This window comes from Oryzias latipes, chromosome 2 (assembly GCF_002234675.1).
Source record: "Oryzias latipes chromosome 2, ASM223467v1".
NCBI classification, from domain to species: domain Eukaryota; kingdom Metazoa; phylum Chordata; class Actinopteri; order Beloniformes; family Adrianichthyidae; genus Oryzias; species Oryzias latipes.
In genome coordinates, this window is record NC_019860.2 from 17421835 (window position 1) to 17448124 (window position 26290).

General features: G+C 40.1%; 2 protein-coding genes across 4 annotated transcripts in view; both read left to right on the forward strand.

Annotated features, from left to right (window-relative positions):
- Positions 1-193: 193 nt before the first annotated feature.
- LOC101155500 (STE20-related kinase adapter protein beta) lies at positions 194-9979 on the forward strand. The gene is made up of 12 exons (XM_023963550.1): positions 194-501; positions 586-818; positions 3273-3353; positions 4598-4700; positions 5025-5146; positions 5229-5337; positions 5420-5543; positions 5626-5797; positions 5917-6021; positions 7015-7271; positions 7357-7399; positions 8511-9979. The coding sequence occupies exons 2-12, from the start codon at positions 678-680 to the stop codon at positions 8670-8672; spliced, it is 1419 nt and encodes a 472-aa protein (XP_023819318.1). The 5' UTR covers positions 194-501; positions 586-677; the 3' UTR covers positions 8673-9979.
- Positions 9980-13090: 3111 nt separating this feature from the next.
- nbeal1 (neurobeachin like 1) overlaps positions 13091-26290 on the forward strand; it is a 54276-nt gene continuing 41076 nt past the window's right edge. For all 3 annotated transcript variants that reach the window (XM_023963358.1, XM_023963363.1, XM_023963369.1), the window contains exons 1-2: positions 13091-13222; positions 13495-13824. In XM_023963358.1, the coding sequence (XP_023819126.1) occupies positions 13774-13824 (51 nt within the window). In that variant the 5' untranslated portion in view covers positions 13091-13222; positions 13495-13773. The remainder of the gene's footprint in view (positions 13223-13494; positions 13825-26290) is intronic.

Genomic DNA, 26290 nt, shown 5'->3' on the forward strand with positions numbered 1-26290 from the left:
TGCTAAATTATATTCCGATTTCTCATAATGCTAATAAAATATGTTATTTGCACTAGTTAAAACTGAACTTTAAGACTTTTCTAAATACTAAATCTTACATTACATTACACTAAATTACAAAACAAGATTAAAAAAACAAGATAAAAGCCTACAAATAATTTTTTTGAACTTCATGACGTAACTGGATGACGTCACACCGTCTGTGCACATCTCCATCATAGGCTGCGGTGTTTGGTGTCTGCCGACCATACATGTATATTTACATGTATAGCTTGCCATACATGACTTCTTTATCAGGCGACAGTTATATGTGTCAAATTAAAAGTCCTCTATCCTGGGAGAACATCTTAGATCAAACCCATCTCAGATTAGGTCGTTTATGAAACTTCCGTACATCTTTTGTATATATTTTTTTAAAAACAGAACCTATGACAACGAACTAAAAGAACGATATTATATGTGAATTCAAGTTATTTGCGCTGAAGAGCTGTGTTAAGGACGGTAAGTGAAGTAGCGCTGTTTTGCTTTGTACTTGCGAATAATGTGAAAACAAAAGGTCTTATCGGCTACTCTGCTGTTTTGCAGCCATAACCCCCCCCTTTTTTTTTTTTTTTTTTTTTTTTTTTTGCCCTCCCCGTCCCCGTCAACAACTCGGCTGAGCGGCGGGGGGTCAGCCGATGCAGCCCCGGTGGTGCGTGTGGCCGAGGCCGGGTGCCTCGATGGACGCTGCCCGCCTCTCCCCAACCCGCTGTCCCGCGTCCTGTGAGCGGACGACCGCCTGGTGTTTAAGCCGCCAAAGGGACTCCATGTCTTTCTTGGTAAGAAAGTGACAGTGGCGTTGATCAATAGAAAACAATCATGGGTTATACAAAGATGTTCAAAGCTTTTGTTGTTGCCTTTTTTATTCCAATCAGATCACTAATTATATCACTTCACTTGCTCCAAAATTTGATTCCTGATTTTTTTCCTAGTGAAAAATAATTTGCACATATTTTTAACTTTTGATACTTGATGAATATATGCTATGAAGATTTCTAAAAAGTGTTTTGTCTATTTTTTTCTGATAAGTATTATTTTTAATCATAGTTATGATTTTTCTAATGAATATGATCTGCATATGTTTTAGATAACTGATCTGCATTTGCTATGTTGATTTCTAAAATTGTTATGTCTACTTTTAAATAATAAGTAATTCATCTATGTCATGTGAAATACTGATACTTAAAGATTCTTAATTCTGTCTGATAGAAATTATGAACCGGATAATGATAACTCATGTAATCAAATGGTTACGGTAGAACAGGGGTGAGATTATATTTTTATTATTGTGATTATTATTATTATTGTTATTATTATTATTAGTAGTATTTAATATTTATTTATTTATTTATTATGAATCTCATTTTCGATAATAATTTCAATAATAATTGTAATTATAATTTTTAATTTTTATTAATTTAATATTCTTAATAACTTAATATGAATGTCATTTTTATGTCCTTTTTTGATGTTATATAGATTATTTCTGAATGTTGTTTTTTGCTGCCACAGATAAATGAAATTTCCCCATTGTGGGATTAATAAAGTCATCTATCTATCTATCTATCTATCTATCTGTCTGTCTGTCTGTCTGTCTGTCTGTCTGTCTGTCTATCTATCTGTAAATTCACTTTCTTCCCCTCCCTTTCAAGCAATCTTATATTTAATGTCTAATTATTCTAAGTTAAGTTAAGTCTAAGTTATTCTAAGCTAAAATAATACGTCTCTGTATGAATGTGTAACTGCTGATTGTGTTGTTTTGGGCATTATTCTGATTTGATTGCTTGAAATAAACCATTTGAAAACAAATCAAATCATTGTGAATGAAAAAATCTTTGAAAAAGATCGTATTCGTGACGTAGAAAATTCGCTGAGCAGCCACAGGTTTCCTGCTCCGCTCCATTCTGATGCATCCTTTTCTAGACGACTAGATCCACGGACGTCTTTGTTTTCCTCGTCTGAGCTGGGATGTGGCTCCAATATTGCTCACTAGTTTTGTTGGTGACGTGACGGGCTCTAAGCTGGCGGGACAGTGTGCAAACAGAGAGCTCTCAGCAGCGGGGAAGGGAAAGGGGGCGGGATTGCTGAGCGCCAAACGTCTTGCCCACAATTCAGGGGCAAATTTCACAGAAACTAAGACACAGGTTGTTTTTTTTTTTGTGGCTAAAAACGGCATAATCATAACTAAAAGACCACTAGGAACACTCACAAAAACTCTCAAAAGATAATCGGAGTGGGACTTTAACTTTGGCTTCACATTCTGCATAACTAAACAAAAATGGCGCCCCAATAGGGCTGCACGACGTGAGGAAAACTTGCGATATTAGTGATCAACATTGCGATGTCGATATAACTTGCGGTACATAAACAAATAGCAAAACAAACAAAAACATAATTTCTATTTCAATACAACAGTTTAATTTAAATAAGAGTAAAAATAACTTAAGTTAAACTCCAAATGAGCCTCGTCTACAAAGGAGGCAAACATCCAACATCAAAGGGCTCCACCCAATTGGAAGGGCTCCATCTGATTGGTCAAAAGCATAAAGGGATTTATCTGATTCGTTAAATACTTCAAGCTGCCATAAGAGTGTTTTAGCACATTTAAGGTAACCGTTTATTACAATCTTCGCCATCTTTTGCGAAATGCAAATTGCACAGCTGAAATTGCGATAACGATAAATTTGTGATTTATTTTTCAGGCGAGCGTCCATCATGTTTTGTGCCATCACAGAAATTGCAAAGTAATTTAATCTTAGAACATACAAAACCAACTACATAATTTATCAAATGTTTAAATCACTGAACTGCAGTATAAATAATTATCAGAAATTAACGCACGCCGTGGAAGCCTGAACCGTCCGACGTGAAGCGAAGGATGGTTGCTTCCGCAAAGTTTGGTTAATTCTGATAAGAGGGGAGAACATGCATATTCCACACGGAAAGCTGCCCATTTGGTGATTCTGTTTCAGGTCCCCCAGCCGGGACTTGAACCGGGGCATTTTGCTGTGAGGCAAGAGCGCTAACCACTATTCCACTGTCCAGTTAGCCATAAAACTGGCACACACACAAAAAACAAAACAAAAAAAAAGGTATCAGAGTGGCTATAGGCCCCCAAGGACTCCCTTCTGGACGTGCCCTTACTTGCCCTCCTCAACCTCCCCTGCATGCTCATTCTCCAGTTCCTCCTTGCCTCAGACTCACATGTGCCCTCCCCCTTCCTCCTTCACCAGGACTGTTCCTGCGTCTCCCACGCTCAGGTCCAGCCCTTGGACATAGAGGAGCGCTATGAGGACAGCAGCCTTCAGTTCCTGGTCAGTAGATGCTGTCAGTGCCATTATCCTGATACTCCCCCATCCCAGCATCACTGTCAATCATCTGTGACACTAGAAGTATGTAAAATGGCAAATGTGTTCCATCAAACAAACTTTATGTTTGATAACTATTATTGATGCCCAAACAATAATTATATATTTAACACTACCATCCCTTATCTGCCAGAATCTGCATACTTCACATTCACAAGTTGTGAAAAAATCCTGACACACTCCTCTTCCCCAGTCCTCTGCCTTATTCCCATTCACAGCACCTCCTGCTGGCAGCTTTAGCACAAAGGAAGTACAGCCATACATTTTTTGTTTTGTTAAAAAAATACTTTCTAAAAGATTGCAGATAAATCTTTAAAAAAATTTTGATTACTTTTCCAACTTCAGTCCATCCACAGTTTGCAATAAACAAAAATTGGACTCCTTAGAACTAGGTAAAATCCAACTTTTACCTATTTATTTACTTAACTTTTGCCTTCTGGATTTGACAGCACGCCAGAAGGATATTGAACAGAACACCGTTTGGTTTTAAGTTTTGCAATTTACTAGAAATTACTGAAAGCTGCTTTGTTGAGAGCTGAAGGAGTAGAACTATAATTCTACTGCTAAGACCTTCTAGAAAGCATGCAGAGAAGTGTAGAAGCTTATTTTTCTCACAAATGCTCTCCTTTAGTGATTTCAATTTATGAATAACTATGTGCTTTATAAAAAGACCTCACCTGGATACTCAAATTTCACCCAAAAGGAATGTATACAGCAAATTTAGCATTCTGTATTAACACCTTATGCAGATGATGTTGTTCTTTCTAAAAATTTACATATCTTTTATGTAGTTTGTTTAGAATTTTTAAAAACTAGAATTATTTTGCTGAATCTATTCAAGTGTTTTCACGAAAAATTTTAGTAAAGCTAAGTGTATGATTTTTGGGAGTCTTATTAGTATAAGTATTAGTTTAAATATTATAATACTTTTTTAAAGATACATTTTGAGCATTCAAAATAGAACAAAAATCTGAAACTTTTGAATAATGTTTTACCTGTAATATTACAATTTTGCAAATATTAACAGGCTCGTATTTGGATAAATGTTTTTACTATAGCTGTTTTTGCTGAGTTTTTAGAAGAGGGACCTACAAAGGCTTATACATGCCAAGATATCCTTTTTGTGTTGCTAACTAAACAAACTTTTATTTTATTTGTTTACCCTGTGGTGTGTGTGCATGTTACTGCAGAGCTGTGACGGCTCCAAATTCACTTTGCAAGGACCTGTGGGGGGTCATGACATCACAGGGCTGTCTGCAGAGCCTGCCCACTACCAGCTGTTGTCTGAGCTGGGTAAGAACACACTGCCGTTTATTTTATATAAGAACGGCTTTCATAAGGTAGGCTTCACCTTACTATGTTTAAATTCCTCAACATTTTTTATTTTTCATGTGTAAATTGTTTTTTTAATTTTTTTATTTTGCTTGCCATACAGCTTATTTGTGGAATTTAATTTAATTGCATTGTATTTATACCTTTATCGACTGGACTGATTATTTCCCCACTTTAATGTAATGTGTCTTCTTTAGTGTCTATATCTGACAGTTAGGACTCTCTTATTCCAAATTGAAGAGAATTGAAGCAGGTTTTCTTTAATACTACTTTTTTTTCTAACAGGGACGGGCTTCAATAATCTGAGCCAGGTGAAAATGGCGCGTCACATTCCAACTGGGCAGTTAGTGGCACTCAGGCAGACCAACATGGACGAGTGCACTGAAGAGGAGCTGCTGCAGCTCATGGTGAGATGCATTACTTCAACACTTTAAAAAATGTTTTTGTTTTATTTGCCAGAATTTTATTTGTGTGCGTGTTAAACCTCAGAATGAAGTTCTGCTGTCCCGGCTCCTCCGTCACCCGAACCTGCTGACCTCTCGCCTGGTCTTTAGCTCCTGCTGCCAGCTGTGGGTCTTGACACCCCTCATGGACTATGGTTAACCAAACAAAAACTAAAGACATCTTTAGAGTCCTTCCTGCTACTGTTTTGCAATTCAAAACCATCTCTTTGCTTGCAGGATCGGCGGACACTTTACTGCGAGCACATTTCCCAGATGGAATGAGTGAATCCCTGATAGCTTATCTGCTGCACGGAGTACTGAAAGCCTTGGAATACCTACATCGGATGGGCTACGTTCACCGGTGGCTGGAAATCAGGACATGTGGTTTTGAAACGCAGCTTCAAGATGTTTGACAGTTATTGTCTTTTTCCGTTTATTGTCAGGGGAGTGAAGGCCAGTCATATCATGCTGTCAGGGGAGGGGCGTGTCTACCTCTCGGGACTCTACAGTGTTTACAGCATGATGCGAGACGGAAAGAGGATGAAGGCCGTCTTCGACATGCCGCACCACAGCCCGGCGCTGCTGCCATGGCTCAGCCCTGAACTGCTGCGGCAGGTAAGGAGGAGCAAAGCTTTGAACATTCTGTTCCTAAGACCACAAACTACTTTTGTCTAGGCTTTCCAGTTTGATTTCAGCATCATCCTAGTTGTATTTATTGGTCTTGGCCTCCCCAGGACCTGCACGGTTATGGAGTGAAGTCGGACATCTACAGTCTGGGGATTGTAGCTTGTGAGCTGTTCAGCGGACGGGTGCCTTTCCAGGACATGCCACCCACTCTGGTAATTTCTTCACAATCATTTAAAAATAAAAATAAAATGTTTTAAAAGTAGCTCCTTACCTACTTGTAAGAGCTGAGAGCGCTCTGCTTACACTCTCTCCCGCTAGCTTACAGCCCCCTCACCCCCAACTTAACATTACTGATGCAACCAAAACAGTGAGCACTATCAAAGCCATCCAGCCGTACAGTTTTGAGCCAGATTCCAGCTCAGATGAGAGAAAACAAAGACGTACACGGATCTAGTCATTTACTAGTGGATGCATTGGAATGGAGCTGAGGAAGGAGCTTGTGTCCCCTTTTAATGTATTTCCTACGTCACAAATACGATCTTATTCAAAGGGCATTTTTTATGGTTATTCTTGTATTTTTTTCAGGCAAAAAAAAATTCTTTGAGTTTTTATTAAGAAATGTTATAAGTTTACCCATTTTGAGTTCTTGAAAATGTGTGTAATACCAAAATAATTTTCAATTCGAATTTAAAAGTAATATTTAAATAAATGTATTTGTAAGAAATATCAAAATAATTGAGTATTTTAGGATTGTTTCCTTGCAACAATAAGCTCACGGTGCTGAAGGCAACTGTAAAGCACGGTGGTGGAAGGTTAACCATATGGGTTTGCGTTGCAGCTGCTTCTTTAATCCAGCAGTACCCCCTTTTTTTTAATCCAGAAGTATTCTGGTGCTCAGAAGGCAATAATACCAACCTGGAGCGCCACAATTCTGTTTTTTTTCTGAACCTCCCCATTGTTCTGTTGTGTTAGAGGTGGAACATACCCGATTCAGTGGATCAGCCGTAGCTAAGGTTGGAAGCTTGCATGTGCTGCAGGAAAATTTGAGGCTATTTGATCAACAGATTATTATAGGTGTGCAAAAGCCAAACTCCTCAGTTCTCATCCTGATGTTTCTCATTACTTACATGCCTTGTAATAGATATCCTTAGGTGTGAAAGACAGGCGTGAATATTTACTTAAGTATTTGAACCCTTTCTGTATAGATGCTGCTTCAGAAGCTTCGCGGCTCCCACTGTTGCCTCCTGGATGCGGCTCCTTTCCCGCTGGGAGAGTTTGGGGGAATGAAAGTTTTGCGGTCTGGGGTAGACTCTGGCATCGGCGAGAGTGTGGCCACAGGGAGTCTCTCCCACAGTGCCACCGCTCCTCCTGCAGACAGACCTCAGAGTCCGGGACCCAAGAACCACTCAGCCACCCTGCACAACCTGGTCCAACTGTGCCTCCAGCAGCAGCCTGAGCGCAGGTCATTGCAGGTGTATTTGACCCTAAGCAGATGATTTTGTACAATTTAACGCTCAATTCTTTGTGCTATCCTTGTTTTCTGATAGACCATCTGCATTTGAACTATTGAGCCACGCCTTCTTCAAGCAGGTAAGTTAGAATGTTGAAAGTGTTAGTCCGCTTTTCAAATGATGTTACTGGAGGCGTGGTGTGGCACCAGCAACAGGGATTTCCATTTTAGGACTGTGATACGCCTTCTTTGACTGGTCCAGCGAGGTGTGTATTAGTCAAGAAGTTAGCAAAAAGATCTAGAGTCAATTCTTAGTCAAGTCTTAGTCACAACTGCCCCTACAGCTAGCTACGACTATCTGCTGACGAAATTGGGCATACATATACTGTATGGGGCACGCATGGCCCACATGAAAAAGCAAGGTCGTAGACCACTTGGAGTGCCCTGGAACCCACTGAGCAAATATGTTCATACACACTTTTTCCATGAATAGATGACAGGTCATAGCAAACATTTATACAACAAGTAAGGGTGAAATAGGTGAGACGCAGGCATGTTGTACAGATCCTGCGAACTGCGTAAAGGACCCATGAGTACTGTTGACATGATAGATCCAGGCTACTTGTGTGCAGCCTGACTGTTAAAAATTAGGAAATTGGACAATCTGAGTGCAGTTTGTCTGAGCATCCTACAGCTTCTTATGGGCACTTGTGTATCCTGTGCACACCCTGTGCATGCAGCATTCGCCCGGGGTCATAAAGGGGCCATCGTACTACAGGATCACCCATACGTGCATGTAACTTAAATTAGCCTTACGAATTCTTCACGATGCACTTACCACACGCAAGGTGAATTGTACCTTCCATTTTCACCGATGTCCCCTGAAGTGGTCGTGCAAGCTCCAAGCCAAGACACACCAGCGTCCTTCTACGACCCTCCACGGGCCAAGACAACCCAAAAACCAGATGCATCCGTATAGATGCATGTGACTAAAACCATTTATATCGTATCACAAGAAATTATCTGATACATCTTGAAAATATTGCTCAGCCACTGATCTAAACGTGTTGGACAGAAAGTTTTATGGATGGGGACTTAATGATAAGACTTTTTTGAAGGGTTGTGGTGGTTATGGGTAGTGTTAAGCAGTGTGTGAATGTGTGTGGGTGAATGGAACAGTTTGCCCCATTTACCATGTTTTCACCAGGTATTTTTACCATTTACCAGGTGTTTGTCTGCTTTTTTTTACAGGTGAAGAAACACACCAGAGAGTCCTTCCTCAGTCTCATATACCCAGCGGTCCCCCTTACAAGCCCTGAAGACTCACCAGCGTCTAGTCCACCCTCCCTGTCCTGTCACGTCCCACCGTCAGCCGCCTGCGACACTGCAGAGGGCGTATGGGACTTCTCCTAATCCCTTTTCCCCCCGTGGTCCCGTCGATTAGCAATCCAAACTAAAGACAATCAAAGAAAAGCAACAAGGCCAAATTCTACTGTGCTTTTATCTTTTAGTTTTATGTTATTGATAAACTGAGCCTTTTGAGATTTTACAGATTTATATATATATACATACATTTACTTTTTATAAGTTTTTCTGATGTTTTGGGAGAAATTGACTGATGGAAGCCACTGTGAAAGTCCTGGATCAAAGAAGCTGCTCTGATCAGACATACCAGTAAGAATCTAAGTAATATCTAGTGACTAATAAACGTGTTCTTCCTCTCACAAAAAAAGCAGCCATAACTCAAAGGAAACGTCCGTTTTTAAACACTTTTTAACTACATTTCGAAATGCAGGAGTCTAAAACTTGCAGAACCCACACAAAAACTAATCATTCAAAAGCTTAATTTAAGATTTCTTGTTGAATTTGTGTCAGAGACTCCCATCTATTTTCAGCATGGATATTTATATAAATAACTATACTAATGCTAATTGAGTCCTGCTAAGAAAAAACGTGTTCCTCCACTACGTTACGTAATAATCGGCATTCTGCAAGTTAGGGTCGAAGTTTGAAGTTCCCGGTCAGACTAATGCTACGTATATGCCGGGTTTGTGATGTGCGTTTAAGAACCCGCTAAAGGGGCCTTCTTGAACGCCACTTTAACATACGCCGTTCACACTAGAATGTCGCTACCCGATGCTAGCGCATGTACTCACAGTTGGAAGAGGCTTGGTGCTTCTCCTTCGTGATACATTTTTAAACGGTTACCACTTACGGTACTTCCATTTGTCACTACCAAATCCGAGTCCCTGATTGGTCAAAGTTCAACTGGTTTAACTTTGAACGCGTGTTTTGTACATATAACCTAAAAAACTGACTCAAAAACATGCGTAGGGGCGGGTAAATGCAAGAGTTTTGAACACTGAACACTGCATTTACATAGACGCGGGTTTCCGAGCCTGGCGTGAACGTAGCTTGTTATCATTGGCTGCTTTTAGCAAAACGTTACCACCCATCAAGTGTTTTTCCCCAATTTACCTCAATGATGGAATTCAAAAGTTTGAATTTTTTGTGAAGTTTGAAACTGCATATCAATTATACCTAAACTGCTAGCATTCACGTGATGTACGTAACCAAAGGTGTTTGTGGAACCCTTGGGTGTAATTGTTGAATAAGCTGCACTCTTAGGTATTTAGATACTTGTATCTAAAACTAATGCTGTTTCGTTTGAATTGAATCCTGAGTTTATAGCTAATAAAACTGTAGCAGCAACAACTTTAGCTTCAAATGTCATGTTAGTTGTTTTAGCAGATCTCCACTATTCATAATTTTTTTTGAGGATCAAGTCCTAATTTTTTTCCCGTCAAAAAAAACATAAATGTACTGAGTAGCTTTATTAAGTAGCTTTATTAGCCAAAGTGCTGTAGTGCTCATATGGCGTTGTGAGTGCCACTAACAAAAGTTAGCAGTGGCCATAGGTTCTCTAAACTGGTTAGTTTTGACATGGAAGAAAATATTTAGCAGGAAATCCAGCAAGTGGAGCGGTTTTTTGGGGTTTTTAGTTGGACCTGCTGTGGCTTTTTGTACACCAGGCTACAAAGTAGATGAGCTAGAACTCTGTCTTGGTCTAAAAGGATCCATAAAGTTGCAATAACTTCAAGTAAAATTACAACATGGTTGATATCTTGTGTATTTAGACTGTGAAGTTGAAAACTTAGGTACCTATTACTGAGATATGTTAATATTTTATGAAGGTCTTCAAACTAAGAGTGGAAGGAAAACATATATGAACACCTATTTTATTTTGAAGAGTTTAAAAGACGTAAAGAAACTGTTTTTAATGTAAACATTATGTGCTGAAACATGTCTATGAAGACACTCATTCATCCAGGTTGGTTCCATTGTAGTAGGTTTAGGGGATGTCATCTGGACTTGGTTTTAAAGTTTGAAGACGTTTCACCTCTTATCCAAGAGGCTTTGTCAATTCTGAATTAGCTGGTCGAAGAGCTGGTATATATGCGCTCATGGGGGAGGAGTCAGACCTGAAACTGGATGGTATTGTCAACTTAGCCTACATGGTTTCAGGTCGTTAAGAGTCCTTTGTCCTCAGCTGGGGGTTGGGGAGCCAGTGACTCCCTCCCCAAACTGGTCATCTCTTTCAGCTGTTAACGACCCAGGTGGAACTGGTTTGGTTTGTTTAGGTTTCAAAACACTGCCGTAGATGGATGGAAGACTAAACCTGAGACCACCATTCTTATTAAGAGAAGGTTTATTCTTCTTGACAAAGATGGCTTCTTTCACTCCTCGCTCAAACCATCCTTTCTCTCTGGCTAGAAACGTCTTCTAACTTTAAAACCAAGTCCAGATGACATCCCCTAAACCTACTACAATTATGTGCTGAAGTCTCAAGCATTTTTTCACATTTTGCTTTGATTGGTAAAGTGACCTTGAACATTAGCTTTCCAGGTTTTTTGAAGACTTTTTGTGAAAATACAAGTGGAAAAAATAAAGTAAAAGCCTAATTTTAATGAAAAAGGAATCAATAAACTTGGCTGAGGACTTCTGCACATTAATATACTAAGTGTACACATGAGCCAAATCCACGCTGGAGAAACCGTGTGAACAATATAATGTTAACTCTAACGTTGTAAGGATGTTAGAAATAATTTGTCCTCCATGCTCTGATTATATGTGATACATAAGTGTCCCTGCTGTCCTCTGTTATCCAACAATGCCTTCTTGCTGGAATGACACATGCAGGATAGTGCATTCTCTTTGTTACTGTGATTATGTGTTTGGTATAGAGACAGCTGTGATTTGCAGTACATATCAACTATTGTAGCTGTGATAAGCCTTAAATATAGACATATGTTATAAACACAACACCTGTATGTGAGTTTTAACGGATCCTGTTGAGCGTTGTTTTTTAAATTTTTTTATTGAAAATGTTGTTGGTGAAACACTAATTTCAGCAGCTACATCTGCCTTGCAATGAGCCTAAACCATATTATTACACACGTGAGGTGTTGAATAGCCTATATTTAGTTATTTCTCATATAAAGACCTGTACACTCTCTATATGTAAGCATCAGTGTTTTACACGGTAAGAAAAAAATGTAAATAAACATTTTTTTTGCAAACAATTTATGAACAGTAGTTCTTCAAATGATTCAAAATAAGGATAACATATTGTTTTCTTGTCCAATATTTGTGAAAATGACAAACAAGGCGGATTCTTATTTAAATAAACTTCATAAATTAGATTTCAATGGTAAAGATCATTTAGACTATCATTTTAATCCATAACATCCATTAAACTAAAGAAGGTTTTGTTTTTGTAAAAAACAAAGGGAAAAATAGTAGAAGCATTTGGGGAAAAATACTTTAGACCTATTTTATCAAAAGGGATAAGTAGTTTCTTTCCTTTTTTTTATCGCAGGAGGGCGCTGTGATTTCAGACGTTCAAAAATCTCCCTAGCAACCATACTGGTCCACATCGACAACGTAAAGCCTACAAAGGTGTCGCAAATACTACAAGCATTTTTATAAACATCAGCGGCGCAGTGACACGTTTAAAATACTATATTTACTTGTAAAACAACGTTAATGAATCATGAGTGTTAAGTTAAGAAGTTAAAAAAAATAGGAATAAGATATGTTGTAAGGCGAGAATGCACGAACTTCGTTATATCCGGTTTACCATAATAAGTTTTTTTTTTCCAAACACGTTTCATTAATAGCCCATTTTTTTGTTTTTATTTAACAAATGAGCGAAAACTAAAAAAAAAAATTCTACAAAATTGACAATAAAATAAAATACCAGACAAAGCACAAAAAAGAAAAGAAAACCTAGGTCGAACTTAAAAGTTCAAATATTACAATTACTTTACAAATACTGTAAAAAAAAAACCTCCTAAATGTACAATAAAACACAAAACAATGAAATTAAATTTAAAAAAATCTGAGTTAAAGTTTGAGAAAAACAACTAGTTGAAATTCAATAAATATTCTTTCTTTGTTTTGTTTTTTACATTTAATTAACTGTGTGTCAACTTTATATAAACATGCCATTAGGTATATGTATAACTATCCCTAAAGAAAACAAATAAACTAAATGTTTAGAGAAAAATAACTTTGATGGTAATCTATTATTTATCTGCTAAAATGTTTTTTTCTTCTATTTGACTATAAAGAGGAAATTATCAAATAAATATGTAATTTAAACGAGTTTCCAACATTTAGGTTGTTTGTGCCTGAGGGAAGGTTTACTTTGAAAAGTAGTTTCCGGTCATGCGCGTGCCTCGCTGTCACTAGCTTACCATAGTAACAGTAATAACTCCGGAGACGGTGGTGGTGACAGTCGCTCTTTTCTTCAAACAGGCAAGTGGGCTTTGCGTTTATCGACATTTTTAGATGTTTATGTGGAATGTTTCGCCTTCATTAGGGCTTGTACGGTACTCGTAGACGGAAAAAGTGAGTCGGACAAGGCGGCTTGTCTCACGGAGAGGAGGAGATAAGAGAAGGTATAAAAAAATTCAAATACGTTACATTTTTTTGACAGCTAGCTAGCTTGGCCAGGTGTCGTGTCGGCCGACTGGCGGTGTTTTTAGAGGAACAGAGAATAATATCACGTTAAAAAAGGAAGTACGTAAAGGACATACCAGTGATATAAGCGTATATGTGGAGCCAGCAGCTGAAAAATGACTGTAGGAAACCTTTGTTGACGTGTTTTAGCACTTGCAGCTGTGTAAATCTTTCTCTCATTGTGATTGTAATGATCTGTTATCTCTTCTAGCACTTCAGGAAATCCATTCAAGGAAATCTGAGTTTGGAAGGGCAGGCCTTGCTGCTCCCCAGGAATTGCCCAGTTTTTTTTCTTTCTCCTCCGTCATGGACTAAATCCTGGAGGAATTGTCCTGTCACAGGTTTCCTTTAAAGGGAGTACCACACTTTTGTCAGAGCCGGACAGCCCAAATGCTTGTTGGACAGAGCCCGGCTCGTGATCGGAGGCCATGAAGCAGCCAGGGAAGTGACCCGGCTGGACCCCTGCCCCGGTTGGTGCCACTGTGGCACCATGGCATCCAACGAGAGATTGTACGAAGTCTGGATGCTTTACGTCAACAAGGTATGGTGCTGCTGCATCTGGAGATCAGTCAACACACAGTTACCAAGCAGGTTATTGGCCAGAGGGGAGGAGTTTATTTGTATTTTTCCTCTTTACTTTGAATGTTTATAGTGCAAACTCCTGCCTGCAGCCATATTTGATGCAAAACCTCTCAGGATGTTCACACTGCTTGTGCAGAAAACACTAGAAGATAATGAGAAATACTTTTAAAAAAGTCACTACTATAGCATTAGCTTTCAATTTAAACATCTGCTCCAATGAAAATCGTATTTTTTACTTGGTTTGGTGGCATTTTTCTGAGGATGGAAGACATTTATTAAGAAAATTAGCCTTAAATTGAATTTTTGAGCATCTCTTTATTTAAAAGACAAAAATACGCCAGGCGAGGCAGCGTACGCACACCTTTTTATTTTCCAGGTCCAAGGTGGCATCTGGTTTAAAAGTGACCAAAAACTGACTTAAGCTGGAGGGAGTGTATGTAAACAGAGAGCTCTCAGCAATATGGAGAGGGAAGTGGGGCGGGAAGGTCCCACCCACAACTCCGAGGCAAATTTTTAATGAACTACTGCTGCTCTGCTGAAGCTATGGCTGAAAAACATTATAATCAGAATTAAAAGAGCACTGGGAACGCTTTTAAATGAGCCCAAACGATGAACGGAGTGGGTCTTTAAGGACACTGATCATCAGATCAATAGTTGCTTCTTCAGGAGAACTTAACAGTTGGCTCTCAAACAGACGGCACCGTTCTCGCTGCTGCTGGCTAGGTTTAATTCACTCTGCAGCAAAGCCTGTGCACATCCCGGTGTCCAATCAAAGCGGCCCTCCTGAGCCGCTCCTCACGTGCAGCAGCTCACTTTCTTCCCCACAGTAATCCCCAACAACAACACAACCGTTTCTGCATGCCAACAAATCCGTTACTCTAACGTTTGGCTGGGTTTCGTTGATTGTATCTACTATATTTTGCTGTCTGACAGCTGTATTCCTGGGCAGTTCTGCCTAGTTGTCACAGGCGGCTGTGAAAATGCGCCCATTTGTTTGCTAGCTAGCTAGGTTTTTTTTTTTTACTGCAGGGCAGGATCATTTCATTCTGGCTTTGAGCCAGGGTCCATGAGGTCAATCTTTATCAGCGCCTCCAGGAGAAAAAGAAACGTTGGTGCCAGAAGCATTTCAGAAAATACATTTGGCTGCTTCTCAGCCCCAGCAGCTGAGCTGTTTGGCATCTCTGCACTACATAGTATAGATGTGTGTGAGGGTTGCCAGGATATGATGTGTGTGTGAGGAGGTCTTTAAAATCACGTGATCGAAATCAGATGAGGAATGTTTGAGTATAAAGGCTCGGCTCTGAGACTCTCCCAACTGTTCCACGGCCTCCTGTTGTCTCCGTTCATGTCCAGCTATTTGTCATATAGCTGATAGTGGGACGTACCATAACAGAAAGGGGTGAGAATGATCTTTGACAGAAAAAAGAGGTGCGAAAATCTTCTAAGAATATAATATTTTATGAGCGTTTGCACCACTTTTTTTCTTTCGTTTTCAAACATAAAACCTGCTAAATGATTGACAGCTGAAACAATACATCCCATAAAGGGTCAGTCATGTGAGCGCTGTTCACTTTTACCAAGCAAATGCCAGGAACCGGTTTTTCCTGTGCTGTGAGCGTCTGTCCTCCACTCACCTGACGGCTTCACTCTTCCCGTTGCTAAAAGAGGAAGAGGCCGGCGTTCTGTCATCACAGACGTGCCCGCCGACCCGACCTGCAGAAGCCACACCTGCTGTGGCGAGGAGGTCGGGAAGAGGTGTCCGAGCCGCTGAGGGGTCTGCGTCAGTGCTGAGAATGTGGATTTTAGTGCGGATCGTGTTCTTGATTTATCCCTGTTGCCATGGCAATGGCAACAGGAATGTCTTTCATAGAGCATTTTACTCCTCATGACTTATATAGACAAAAAAAAGTGATAAGTAAAGATCAGATAAACAGTTTTACTCTTTTTTTTCTTAGTCTCTAAACATTTTTTGAAATTAATTTAAATTTTTCATATCTTTTAACGTATCTTTTAAAAGAAAAAGAAACGGAATTCAGGAGCCGGTTTGGTTTTCTCGACCAGATGCACGTAGACAGAGCTGCCAGTCTGCATCACTGCAGCTCAGAAGTGTCCACATGGTTACACCGACAAACAGGAAGCTGAACTTTGATTCACCTTTCCAGTCTTTTTTGCCAAATTTACTAAATTAAATGCCTTTATTCTTTTCTTTTTTTTTGTTTAAATTGAACTAAATTTGACGTTAAAATGTAAATGATTTGGATTAAACTGGATTCAGAGTCATAGTGACTTGTTTTTCTGGATTTTCTGCTTCTTCCATTCTTTGCAAAACCAAACTAAAAACATTTCAAAAATGTTTCGAAACCAAACTATCCATCCAGGATCCAGCCTGGATGGATGATAGTCTTCACAGACACGTTTCATATACCGGTATGTCCTGTCTGGCAGATACAAACAGGATTCCTTTTAGCTCCTTTAACCAGATTTGAGTTCCTTAAAGACATTTCTGCTCCTTTGGGTTTTGCACCCTGCTAAAGTTTAGGAAAAATTGATTTGGTTTTTATTATTTACTCGGTTCTTGATCCATGGTTAAAGCAAATCCCTACAGCTGTTTTGGTCTTAAGGGCTTAAACGTTTGGCAATAATTTTAGCTGGATAAATCATTAATTCCATCCATCTCTGATTTACACTTTTAGGTAGATGATTGCCTAAAACTCTAAAATTTGGCAGTTTCATCCATTAAAACTTTTTCCTATCTATTTTTTGGCAATTAACTCTACCTATTTCAAGCTATGTTTTAAAAAATGTCGTACTTTTTGTGTTTTTTTTCTTTTACATCTAAGTGTTAAAGTTTAAAACCATGTAGCTTATCTAAGCGGGTTTAATAGTTATTGTTTAGCTTTTTTAGCTCATTTTTCCCAACAATTTGGGCTAACTTTAGCTTTTAGTAGTAATTTTAGCTTTCAAAGGTTTTGTTTTTGTTCTTTCATTCTTTTTAACTTTTTCACCTCATTTAGCATTGAACTAAGCAGATTTAGGTCTTTATCAGGGCTCCAGACTGCGACCATTTGGTCGCATTTTGCGACCAAAATTTGAGAGTGTGCGACTGAATTTTACATCCAGTCGCACATGTGCGACCAGTAAATTTGCCTCCCCCACCCTCCGTATTTTTTTTTCATTAAACATGGAAGGGGCACGTCAATGATCAATGAAATAATCAATGAGACGCGAGCGCACACGCACGCAAAGACACACACACAAACTCGCACACATACTCATGAGACGCGAGCGCACACACGCAAACGCACGAACTCGCATACATACTCATGAAACGCGAGCACACACTCGCGTGATGCCTCTCTGTGAGGCGGCCACTGCGTGTGAGAAGAATAGGGAAAGCCACTGTAAGTGGCTAAATGCGTGGAGGGGGCGGGGCCTAGAGATAATCGAGCGCGCGTTGGAAGGAAACGGAGATAAAAATCATCACAACCTGATATGTGCGTCTGAGCTATGAATAAGCGAACTATTGATTCGTTCTTCCGACCTGCGGCTAGTGTACCAGTGCCAGAGTCTACAGCAGGGGTCTCAAACTCGCGAAGCAAACCACGGCTCTCATGCGCGGCTGTCAATGCAGCACACCGCTCCCGCGGGAGATGGTCAGCTGAGGAGCATAAATGTCCCACACCTACATGCGTGACAGCTAACGGGGCTCTGACATTAAACATGCGCGAGCAACAACACGATTTAGTTTTAGTCACATTTAAAACACGTGGGGAAAATGCAACGATAGAGACGTGCTTAAGATGAACCAGCGCCGCGCCTGGATTGTTGGGGAGACCAAGCCGGGGGGGGGGGGGGGGGGGGGGGGAGGCGAAGCTGCAGCGATACTTAAGGAAAACAGGAAGTTGTTGTCCTTAAATTCAATTTAGTTTTAATATGCCCCTCCCCCTTAGTATGATCTGTGATTTGTGATATTATATCTTTTATAATTATTTTATTTTATTTTTTGTAATGTCTGTAGCCTATTTTTAATCAGTTGGCATATTAATTATTTTAATTGATCACTAAACTACAACCACCCATTAGGACACATGTCCCATAATGCATTGTTTTGTAGTCTGTCGGGCAGCTTTCAGTCAATTCAGTACAAAATTTCCAGCTGTGTTCGCGTAGGTTGGCGCCTTGCTCCCACCCCTTTCTCCTGATATTTTTGTGATGATTGACAGGTGATGTTGGAGCAAAAACAAAAATATATGTCTCACACCAGGTGATCTGCGCAGCGTTACGTCCATTTGGGTGATCTCAAACACGCTTATTGTGCATCTTGGCTGCACCTATTTGGTGTTGCCAACATGAATTTCCATCCCCTAATGTTTACATACATTTAAGTATTGTTTGTAACTGTGAAATGACCGAAAGGTTACTACGGTAATCACTTTGTTACTAAAAACATTTTTTCATTCTAAATGTATGGTATTTTGTTTACTGTTTGTACTGTTATGACAGCGATTGTGATGTCAGTTTACCTTGTTGTTGCATCTTCAATATTGCAGAATAAAATGTGACACTGAATTTGGAACAGCACATTGTAATTTCTGCATCTATTATTAAAGTATTTATTAGTAATACAGTGGAAATTAGTAGATTTGGTTAGAATGTTGATTTACGGTATGCGCCCCTAAATTTTCTGGTTGTGCCCCTAAAATTTTCAGTTGGGGGCCACAGTGCACCTAGTGAAAAAAGTTAGTCTGGAGCCCTGTTTATTATTATTATTATTATTTTTTTTTTACAATTTCAGCTTGCTTTTGTCCATGTTTTTCTTTAGCTAATTTTAGCTTCTATTGGTAATTTTGGCAGGCTTTTACTTTAGTTTAGTTTTTTCACTTTTTTTGACTTCTTCATATTATTTAGGGTTAGATTTAATTGGCATTTTAGCATTTTTACTAGGGTTGGGTGATGTCCCTTAAATTGGCAGTTGATGATGTTTGCAGTAAACCATTTTTCTTGATTCTAAAAGTATTTTCCGTTATTTTACTTTATTACTTTATTTTATTTCCCAACTAATGACTCATCCGCGATGAAAAAATAATGTCCAGTATAAACTGAGGGAAGTGGCTTTAACAAAAAAAGTAACAAACAAAATAGAAAAGAAGTCGTCCGCTCCTGCACTTGATTCGTCAAGTGGACCTGTGGACTGAGAGACCGTGTCCCTGAGTAGAGCAGCCAGACTTATATCTTTGTGTGTGAGGGGAATTGTGGATGCTTGTTACGTGTGCGCTATGTGTGGGAGACTTCGGACTGCGATCCGTCTCGCAGCTCTAGGTGAACGAGCTACCGAACTCAGGAGAACCGGGTCCCCCGGTAAAAGTGTGTGTCCGGGCAGAGCTCGGACCGCCAGCTCACTCAGCGGCTTTGGGGCGGTGTGTGAGCTTAAAGCAGAAATATTGCTCAGTCCTGAGAAACCGTGTAAACAATCACGTGTCCTGACAAACTAAAGGCTGATGTTATTCCCACATATTTACGTTCAGCCAAGCTGCAGATTGCAGCTTTTCCCGCATGGATTTTATGTTCATCAAAGGCTAAATGTTGTTAGCCCGTGTTAGCCTCTCTTAGCTCTGGCTTCTTCCAGCTCTTCAACAGAAAAAGCACTGACCACACAGATTAAAATTAAAATGATGAGCGAACAGGCGCTTCATAATAACCGTAACATTCATAAAAGCGCATTTAGAAGATCATCTAGTATATTATGGAGCTGCCAGATATCTATGTATGTGGCACCTTGGTTTGTTTACAGCGGAACTAATTTCCTCTTCCGGTATTTCAAACACTACTCGCATGTGCGAAGGATTTATTCCGACCGAAAGTGTGACCCATGTGAACGTTTGTTATAAGAGTTTTTCTGGGCCCATGTACGCGGTTGAATTCTATTACGTCTCAAAACGTCTGTAAAACCAACCAAATACTCCGGATGTTGTGGATGCAACGCTCTTTGCCGTCATTGGTTGGTGTTGTGGTTAGCACATGGTTTCGGAGCGACTACAACACCACAAAATCAGAAGAACACCTCTGACTCAGGCCCGTGAGGCTCTGAAAGCCTTTTTCTAATCTTTTGACCGCAGGGATCAGGCCCGAGCACGCAGGAGGTTCGCCGCACTTGTCAGTGGCTTTCGAGTTAAATCCGAATTCCAGGGGAGAATTCCTCTCATTCTAAGCTGTCAGAAAAGCTGGAATTTTTCCCTTTGAAGTCCCCCCCCTCAGAGTATTTCTTGGAGCGGAGAGGACTGCAGTAATTAGCATAAACCCCTGCACAAATGGCAGAAAGGAGGAGTGGATTGAGCAGGAAGTACAGGCGAGGAAGTTAAACTCCTCAAACAGCTGAATAGATGCTTATTTTGCTGCGTTTTCCTCTTTAACTCGACGCGAAGATGAAGTTTCTTCTTCAGACGTCACCTTCTTTTCCATAATCTTTTTTTTTCCCCTCTGTCCTCTAAATATCTCTGAAACACTGATGTCACCAAAATAGCCCAACAGACAAGCCCAATGTGGTTTTGAGCCCCTCCCACCAGCTTCTATAAATAACCCTTGAAGTGACATCATGGCCAGAGGAGTTGGCACCGATTTAATGGAGCGGTGGCAAAAAGGAGTGGTTTCAATCAGCAGGGAGGAAACCCTCAAAAACCTTGCGGTTGGGGGGGGGGGGCGCTGCAACCGCTGCCACCACATCAGGTCACCCGTCCACACACAGGCGACCTGCTGGCAGCCACGCCTGTCTGGAAGATTGAAGCATGTAATGTTTCATACAGCAGCTGCAAACGCATCAATTCCACCGCAAAGGTTCCCCCAAAAGTGCACTTTTTCCTTTTCTGGTAATGCTCTGTCATATTTGTGAAACTTAGAGGTTTTCTCTGAAACAGCGCCTTAGTCACGTGTGCGCTCGCCACAACCTGATGCATAAAGAACTTCCATAAAAACCCTGTTTGTCTACAGCACATCAGGAATGTTAGACGCTGCTCCCGGCTTGTTTTGATTTCCAAACCCTGTTTATTGTTGCACAGACCCAGTATCGACCACACGCTAAGACGCCATTTAGTAAATTGCTGTTGCTAAATGATGGGTTATATTTTTTTTTCTAATGGAAGGCTTTGGGAAATTTGCTTTTAATGTACAACCGTCACACTGCGGTGAAACGGTGACGTTTTTTCTCCAGACGCGTTTAGAGAAAGGCCAAAGAGAAGCCGAGGTTTAATGTTGTGCTTGCAAACAATAGATGTTATTGTTTCCCTCGCTAATCGGATTGTATCTGCAACTTGCCTTCTTTTGCTGCTTTAAATGTGCTGCTCTGTTAGGACCACAACGGGTTTAATGCAGGAACGAACAAAGACGGATTGCGTCTAAAATCTCAGAGAAAAAGAACAGTTGTGCAAAAAGAAGACTCCTGTTTTTGCATGAAGCAATTAATGAGACGGAAAGTCAGTCTGTGCTAACTTCTGCACGGGTTAATTATGCAGCAGCTGACAAGTGTAATAGTGGGTTGTTACATTTTTTGGGGGAAAGACTTCCTATTGTGTTGTTTTTTTCTTTGTGATTAAAAAAACAACAGTTTAAATTTATTCCAAAATCCTTGTATTAATGTCCTTTTTTTTTGTTTTGGGCTGCATAATCTCACCAAACCGGTACCGGTATATTATTTCCCCCCCAATTTAAATTAAAATTCAATTCTGAAGAAGGTTTTATTTTGGAAAACTACTGGATTCTCGCCAACAAATGCAAGTCATTCTTGATGCTAAACTCCAAGCTAGCGAAGGTATTTTACCAGAATGCTGCTAATAAAGTTGCTCAAATGGTGGATTCCCATTTATTATAATACAGTATTGAGAAAACACCCGTTTTTGTGACAGTCTTTTTTGTTTTGTATTTATCCAACAGACCTAAAAAGTTGGACAAGGCTGAATCTTTTAGCTTCCACTTTGACACTTCTGGGTTAAGAGAATATCTATATCCCACCTTAAAGGTTCCTCTATGGAAAAAAAGTTTAAAGCAGCTGCAGACATTTGACAGAGCGCGGAAATAAACTCTACACTTTAAAGTTAAGGGAACTGGAAGCTTCAAAAAAGCCTCATAGGTAAAATATTGTCTGACCTTCAACTGGTCTGGGCCTGAAAAGGTTGGAGACCTCCGGTCTAGAATGTTGTTCACCTTTCAGCACATCCTGTCAGAGGTCGCCACAGCAAAGCAGAGAGACTTTTTATGTATCCTGACACAAGCCTGTATTATTGATTAATGAATACTTTTTAACTTGAAATGCAGGCAGTTTTTCTATCCACATCTATTTTAATTTCAGAAAATTTGAAGCAGGTTTTCTTAATGTATTTTGAAAAACTTCAATGGAGTTTTTCATGTTTCAAAAAGCAGTGAAAAGATGATTAAAAGGCAGCAGAAAAGTAAAATTATCAGCAGATTAAAAAAAAAAATTGCATCGAAGCCAAAAAAGGAATATCCTTATTCCGTAAAGATTCACTCTAATACATCAGGTGTTTTTGCTGTTTTTAACGTGTTCTTTTAGCATTTTTCTGATGATGGAGGACATCTGTAAAGAAAATTCAGCTGAAAGTTGCATTTCTGACCATATCTTTTCATTAAACACTCAAATCATTTGAATCAGGAGCAGACAGGCTGACCACGAGCTTCCTGCTCAGCTCTGCAACAGGCAAGGGAAGGGGGGCGGTGTTGCTCCATCCCAGCCGTCTCGTTAACAATATAGAGGCAAATTCCTAATAAGCTGCTGCCACTCTGCAGAAACTACCTCATAGAAAATGACACAGATATTTGGTTAGAAATGTCATAATCATAATTAAAAGTCCACTGGGAACGCTTTTAAAATCGATCAAAAGAAAGGAAAACAAAAGAAAAACTTTAGTATAAACTAGAAGAATTGTCCAATCAAAGAGGATGTTTGATTTGGAGTCTGGAAATCATTATTTCAGCATTTACTGAGTTCCTTTGTTGTCTTTTCACTTTGCTGCACCTGATAGGTATTCTTGAATGTGTTTATCTGTAGAAAGCAAGTTATGAATGTTCCCTGCATTCAAATGTACTTTTGGGATTGTCAGTCAGGGTTCTTCATCACAGAAATGCTCACATATTAGCCTGATAGAAGTGGACGCTGATCTTTAAGGCCCACAGCTCAGGGGGTCAATGGAGATATCAATATCAAGAAGGAAGAGCATCAATCTGTCCTGCAGCCATTTTTTCCCAGCTGAAACAGATCATTACAAATCTGATGTAGCAGTCGGGCAAACATCCTAATGAGATTTTGTTAATGATACTTGGGAGAGGCTCAGGATACCCCACCCCACCCGCCTTCACAGAGGACTTAGTTACATACAATGGAATAAAGGTTATTGAATTTAGGTTGCTGCCTTGGAAGTCCAGCTTGTGATTAAACAGCCACGCGGAGCAGGGTGTGCCCCGACCCGTCTGCCCCGCAGGCGGAACTCTCAATGGGCATCTGTGCTCCCAGGCTGCCGCCGAAACCAGGACATTCTTTCACACTGACGGAGCCCGGCCAGACGCTCCAGAGCGGAGCCGCTGCCTCAGATGAGGAACCTTCACATGCGAATCGGGACAATGATTTGACAGTAGCTAATTATAACTGTCTTCCTGTGCTTTCAGTGGTTTTTACTGTTAGCAGAAGCAGAGTAGGAATGGGTTTTTTTAGAGGAGTAAATCCTCCACGTGTAGCCGTCACCAGTTTCCGCCTCAGCTACACATAAAGACGCCAACTCCATGACTTCACTCCGTCCAGATCCACTCAGGCTCCCTGTTCACTTTCTCTATTCTGTCATCAACCTCTCAGGCGCTCCTCCACATTTTCTCCTTTAATATTTGGTGTTGCTCTGTGCTTTGAAATGATAAAAACAGGGTTTTTTTGCTCTGAATTGGAAAAATATGTCAGGAAGAGAACTTTAAAAGGTCAGATTAATGTCACCCTTTATTTTCCCAACCTTTACGCTCCCTGAAGGTAATGCGGGTTGAACATCAATGAAACGCTAAAACAATTACTGTTAGGATAACTTCAAGCTTTTCTATTCATCGCTTGCTTTTCAGTGCTGACTCTGTAAGATGTTTGGTCTCGTATGGGGGGTTGACCTGTACAGGTGCTGCAGGTTTTTGGCGTCGCCTTGGCCTGTTGGTCACCAGACGTGTTTTGAATTTCCCCTGATATGTCCATCAGGTGCGTACCATTGTCATGCTTGTGATAAATGTATCGTGTAATATTTGTAAGGTTAATTAATGTACGTTTTACCGACGTATGACATACAGGTGAGGCTGTCGTATGGTTACCTTACGCCACACTCTAGTCGTTAGTAAGGTGTGAGTATTTGACCCTACTGACCCTGATCGAATTCGTGTGCACAGGATATACTGATGAGTGTTTGTAGGACGTCCATAGGATGCTCGCACAAACTACACTCTGGCTATGTCCGAATTCCCACCCTAACCCCCTACCTCACAGGTGTCAAACTCCAGGCCTCAAGTGTCCTGCATGTTTTCTGACCAACCTGCCGTTGAAGCTCCTTATTGGCTTAACACACCTGATCCAGGTAATCAACAGCAGATGAGGCAGGATTTCTGAAAAACCAGCAGGTCGGCCCTCGAGACCTGAAGTTTGAGAACCCTGCAACTACTAAAAAACTATATAGTGCTGGACTATGTAGTACCCTGGAATAAAAATAAATGCATTGAAATTTGTATCGAAGCCAAAAAAAGGGGTATCCTTATTCCGTAAAGACTTACTGAAAAAAACTGGTGTTTTTTTAAAAGCAATTCTGACGTCCTACTTACTCCTTTTTTTTTTTATTTTTAGGGCGGATATGACGTCATCGATTTCACTAAGTTAAAATCTCTTTGATATGAGCGTTCTCTGAAGACTATTTATGAATCCACTGTGCTCTGAAGATGAAAACATTGATTGTTTTTTAAAAAACACATTCAATTACATTTTTGGGCAAAGATTATTCAAACGCAATGCATTGTGGTCTATTTTCGCTGATCTAGTGAGCATTAATGCAAACTGGTTTTTTGCAGAGACTTTAGGGAAATTTCTAGGACGCTCGATTTCGGAATTGTTGATTCGGACGGCACTACAGAATGGCAAACGCACTATATATAGTGCACTGTGTAGTGCCTCTTCTGTGTTCATGTTCAAATCTAGACTTAAAACATTTCTGTTTAGCCGTGTATATGACTGAAAGGTCCTATCTGGTCCTATCTACACTTTTCTTTCCTTTCCTTCCTTTATTTTTAAATCAATTTTCAAATTTTTTCTTTTCTTTTAAAGTAAATTTTACGTTGATTATTTCTATGATGTATTGTGATTTTAATGCATTTTTCTGTTTTGTGAAGCACCTTGAATTACTTTGTGTACGAATTGTGCTATACAAATAAACTTGCCTTGCCTTGCCTAGTGAGTGGTAACGGAATTAGGACACAACCTCGGATTTTTCAAATTTCTTCATTTCTAACGATCAGGCTGGACCTCTGGTGTAGATCACATCCTCTCCAAACCACTGAAGTGCCAACCGTCGTAAACATGATGACAAAGGAGGAATAAAAAATTTAGCTTTTTTTGCCCGGTCATATTATCGTGTTTCGCGTTCAAGCCGCCACTTTTATTTAAAGGTCAATGCACACACACGGCAACCCGTAGTTTGAGCCAGTTGAACTTCTTGACTAGTAAAATGCCACAGTGCTGAACTGTGAACAATCAGAGACTTGGATTTGGAAGTGTCAGCAGTCCCCAACCCCTGGACCGGTAGCGGTCCGTGGCTCATTTGGTAACCGGGGCGCACAGAAAGAAAAACTTACATGAATTCTGTTTTATTTATTTCGGAATCTGAAAGATATTTTATTTTGAAAAATTGCCCGATTCTCTGTTACATCCGTCTATGTCGCTTGTGACGCAGGCCAAGGCGCTCTTCCGGGTCACGTGATAGGTTACCGCTAAAATAAAACCCAGGAGCTAGTAAAATGAGTAAAAAACAAATGTCTTTGGAACGTTTCTTTGTCAAGGGGAAAACGCCCAGCCAGGACACAAAAGAGGAGCCTTTGACTTCCAAAAAAAAAAAAGAAATCTACATTTAATAGACAGTACTTCTTGTTTGCACCATGAGTGTGGGAAGGGGTGATGATGACACCTGTGTGATGTACTCTGTCTTGCGTGTCGAATTAAAAGCTCAGGTTTCACATTGTCACGTTTCTGTTCCTGCTCCATCTTTGCATTGCTGCAATAATCGTCCGCTACATCTCAATTGTCTGACGTCATGCCGGTCCGTGGCGTTAAAAAGGTTGGGGACCTCTGGTGTAGATCACTTCCTCTCCAAACCACTGACGTGCCAACCGTTGTAAACATGATGACAAAGGAGGAA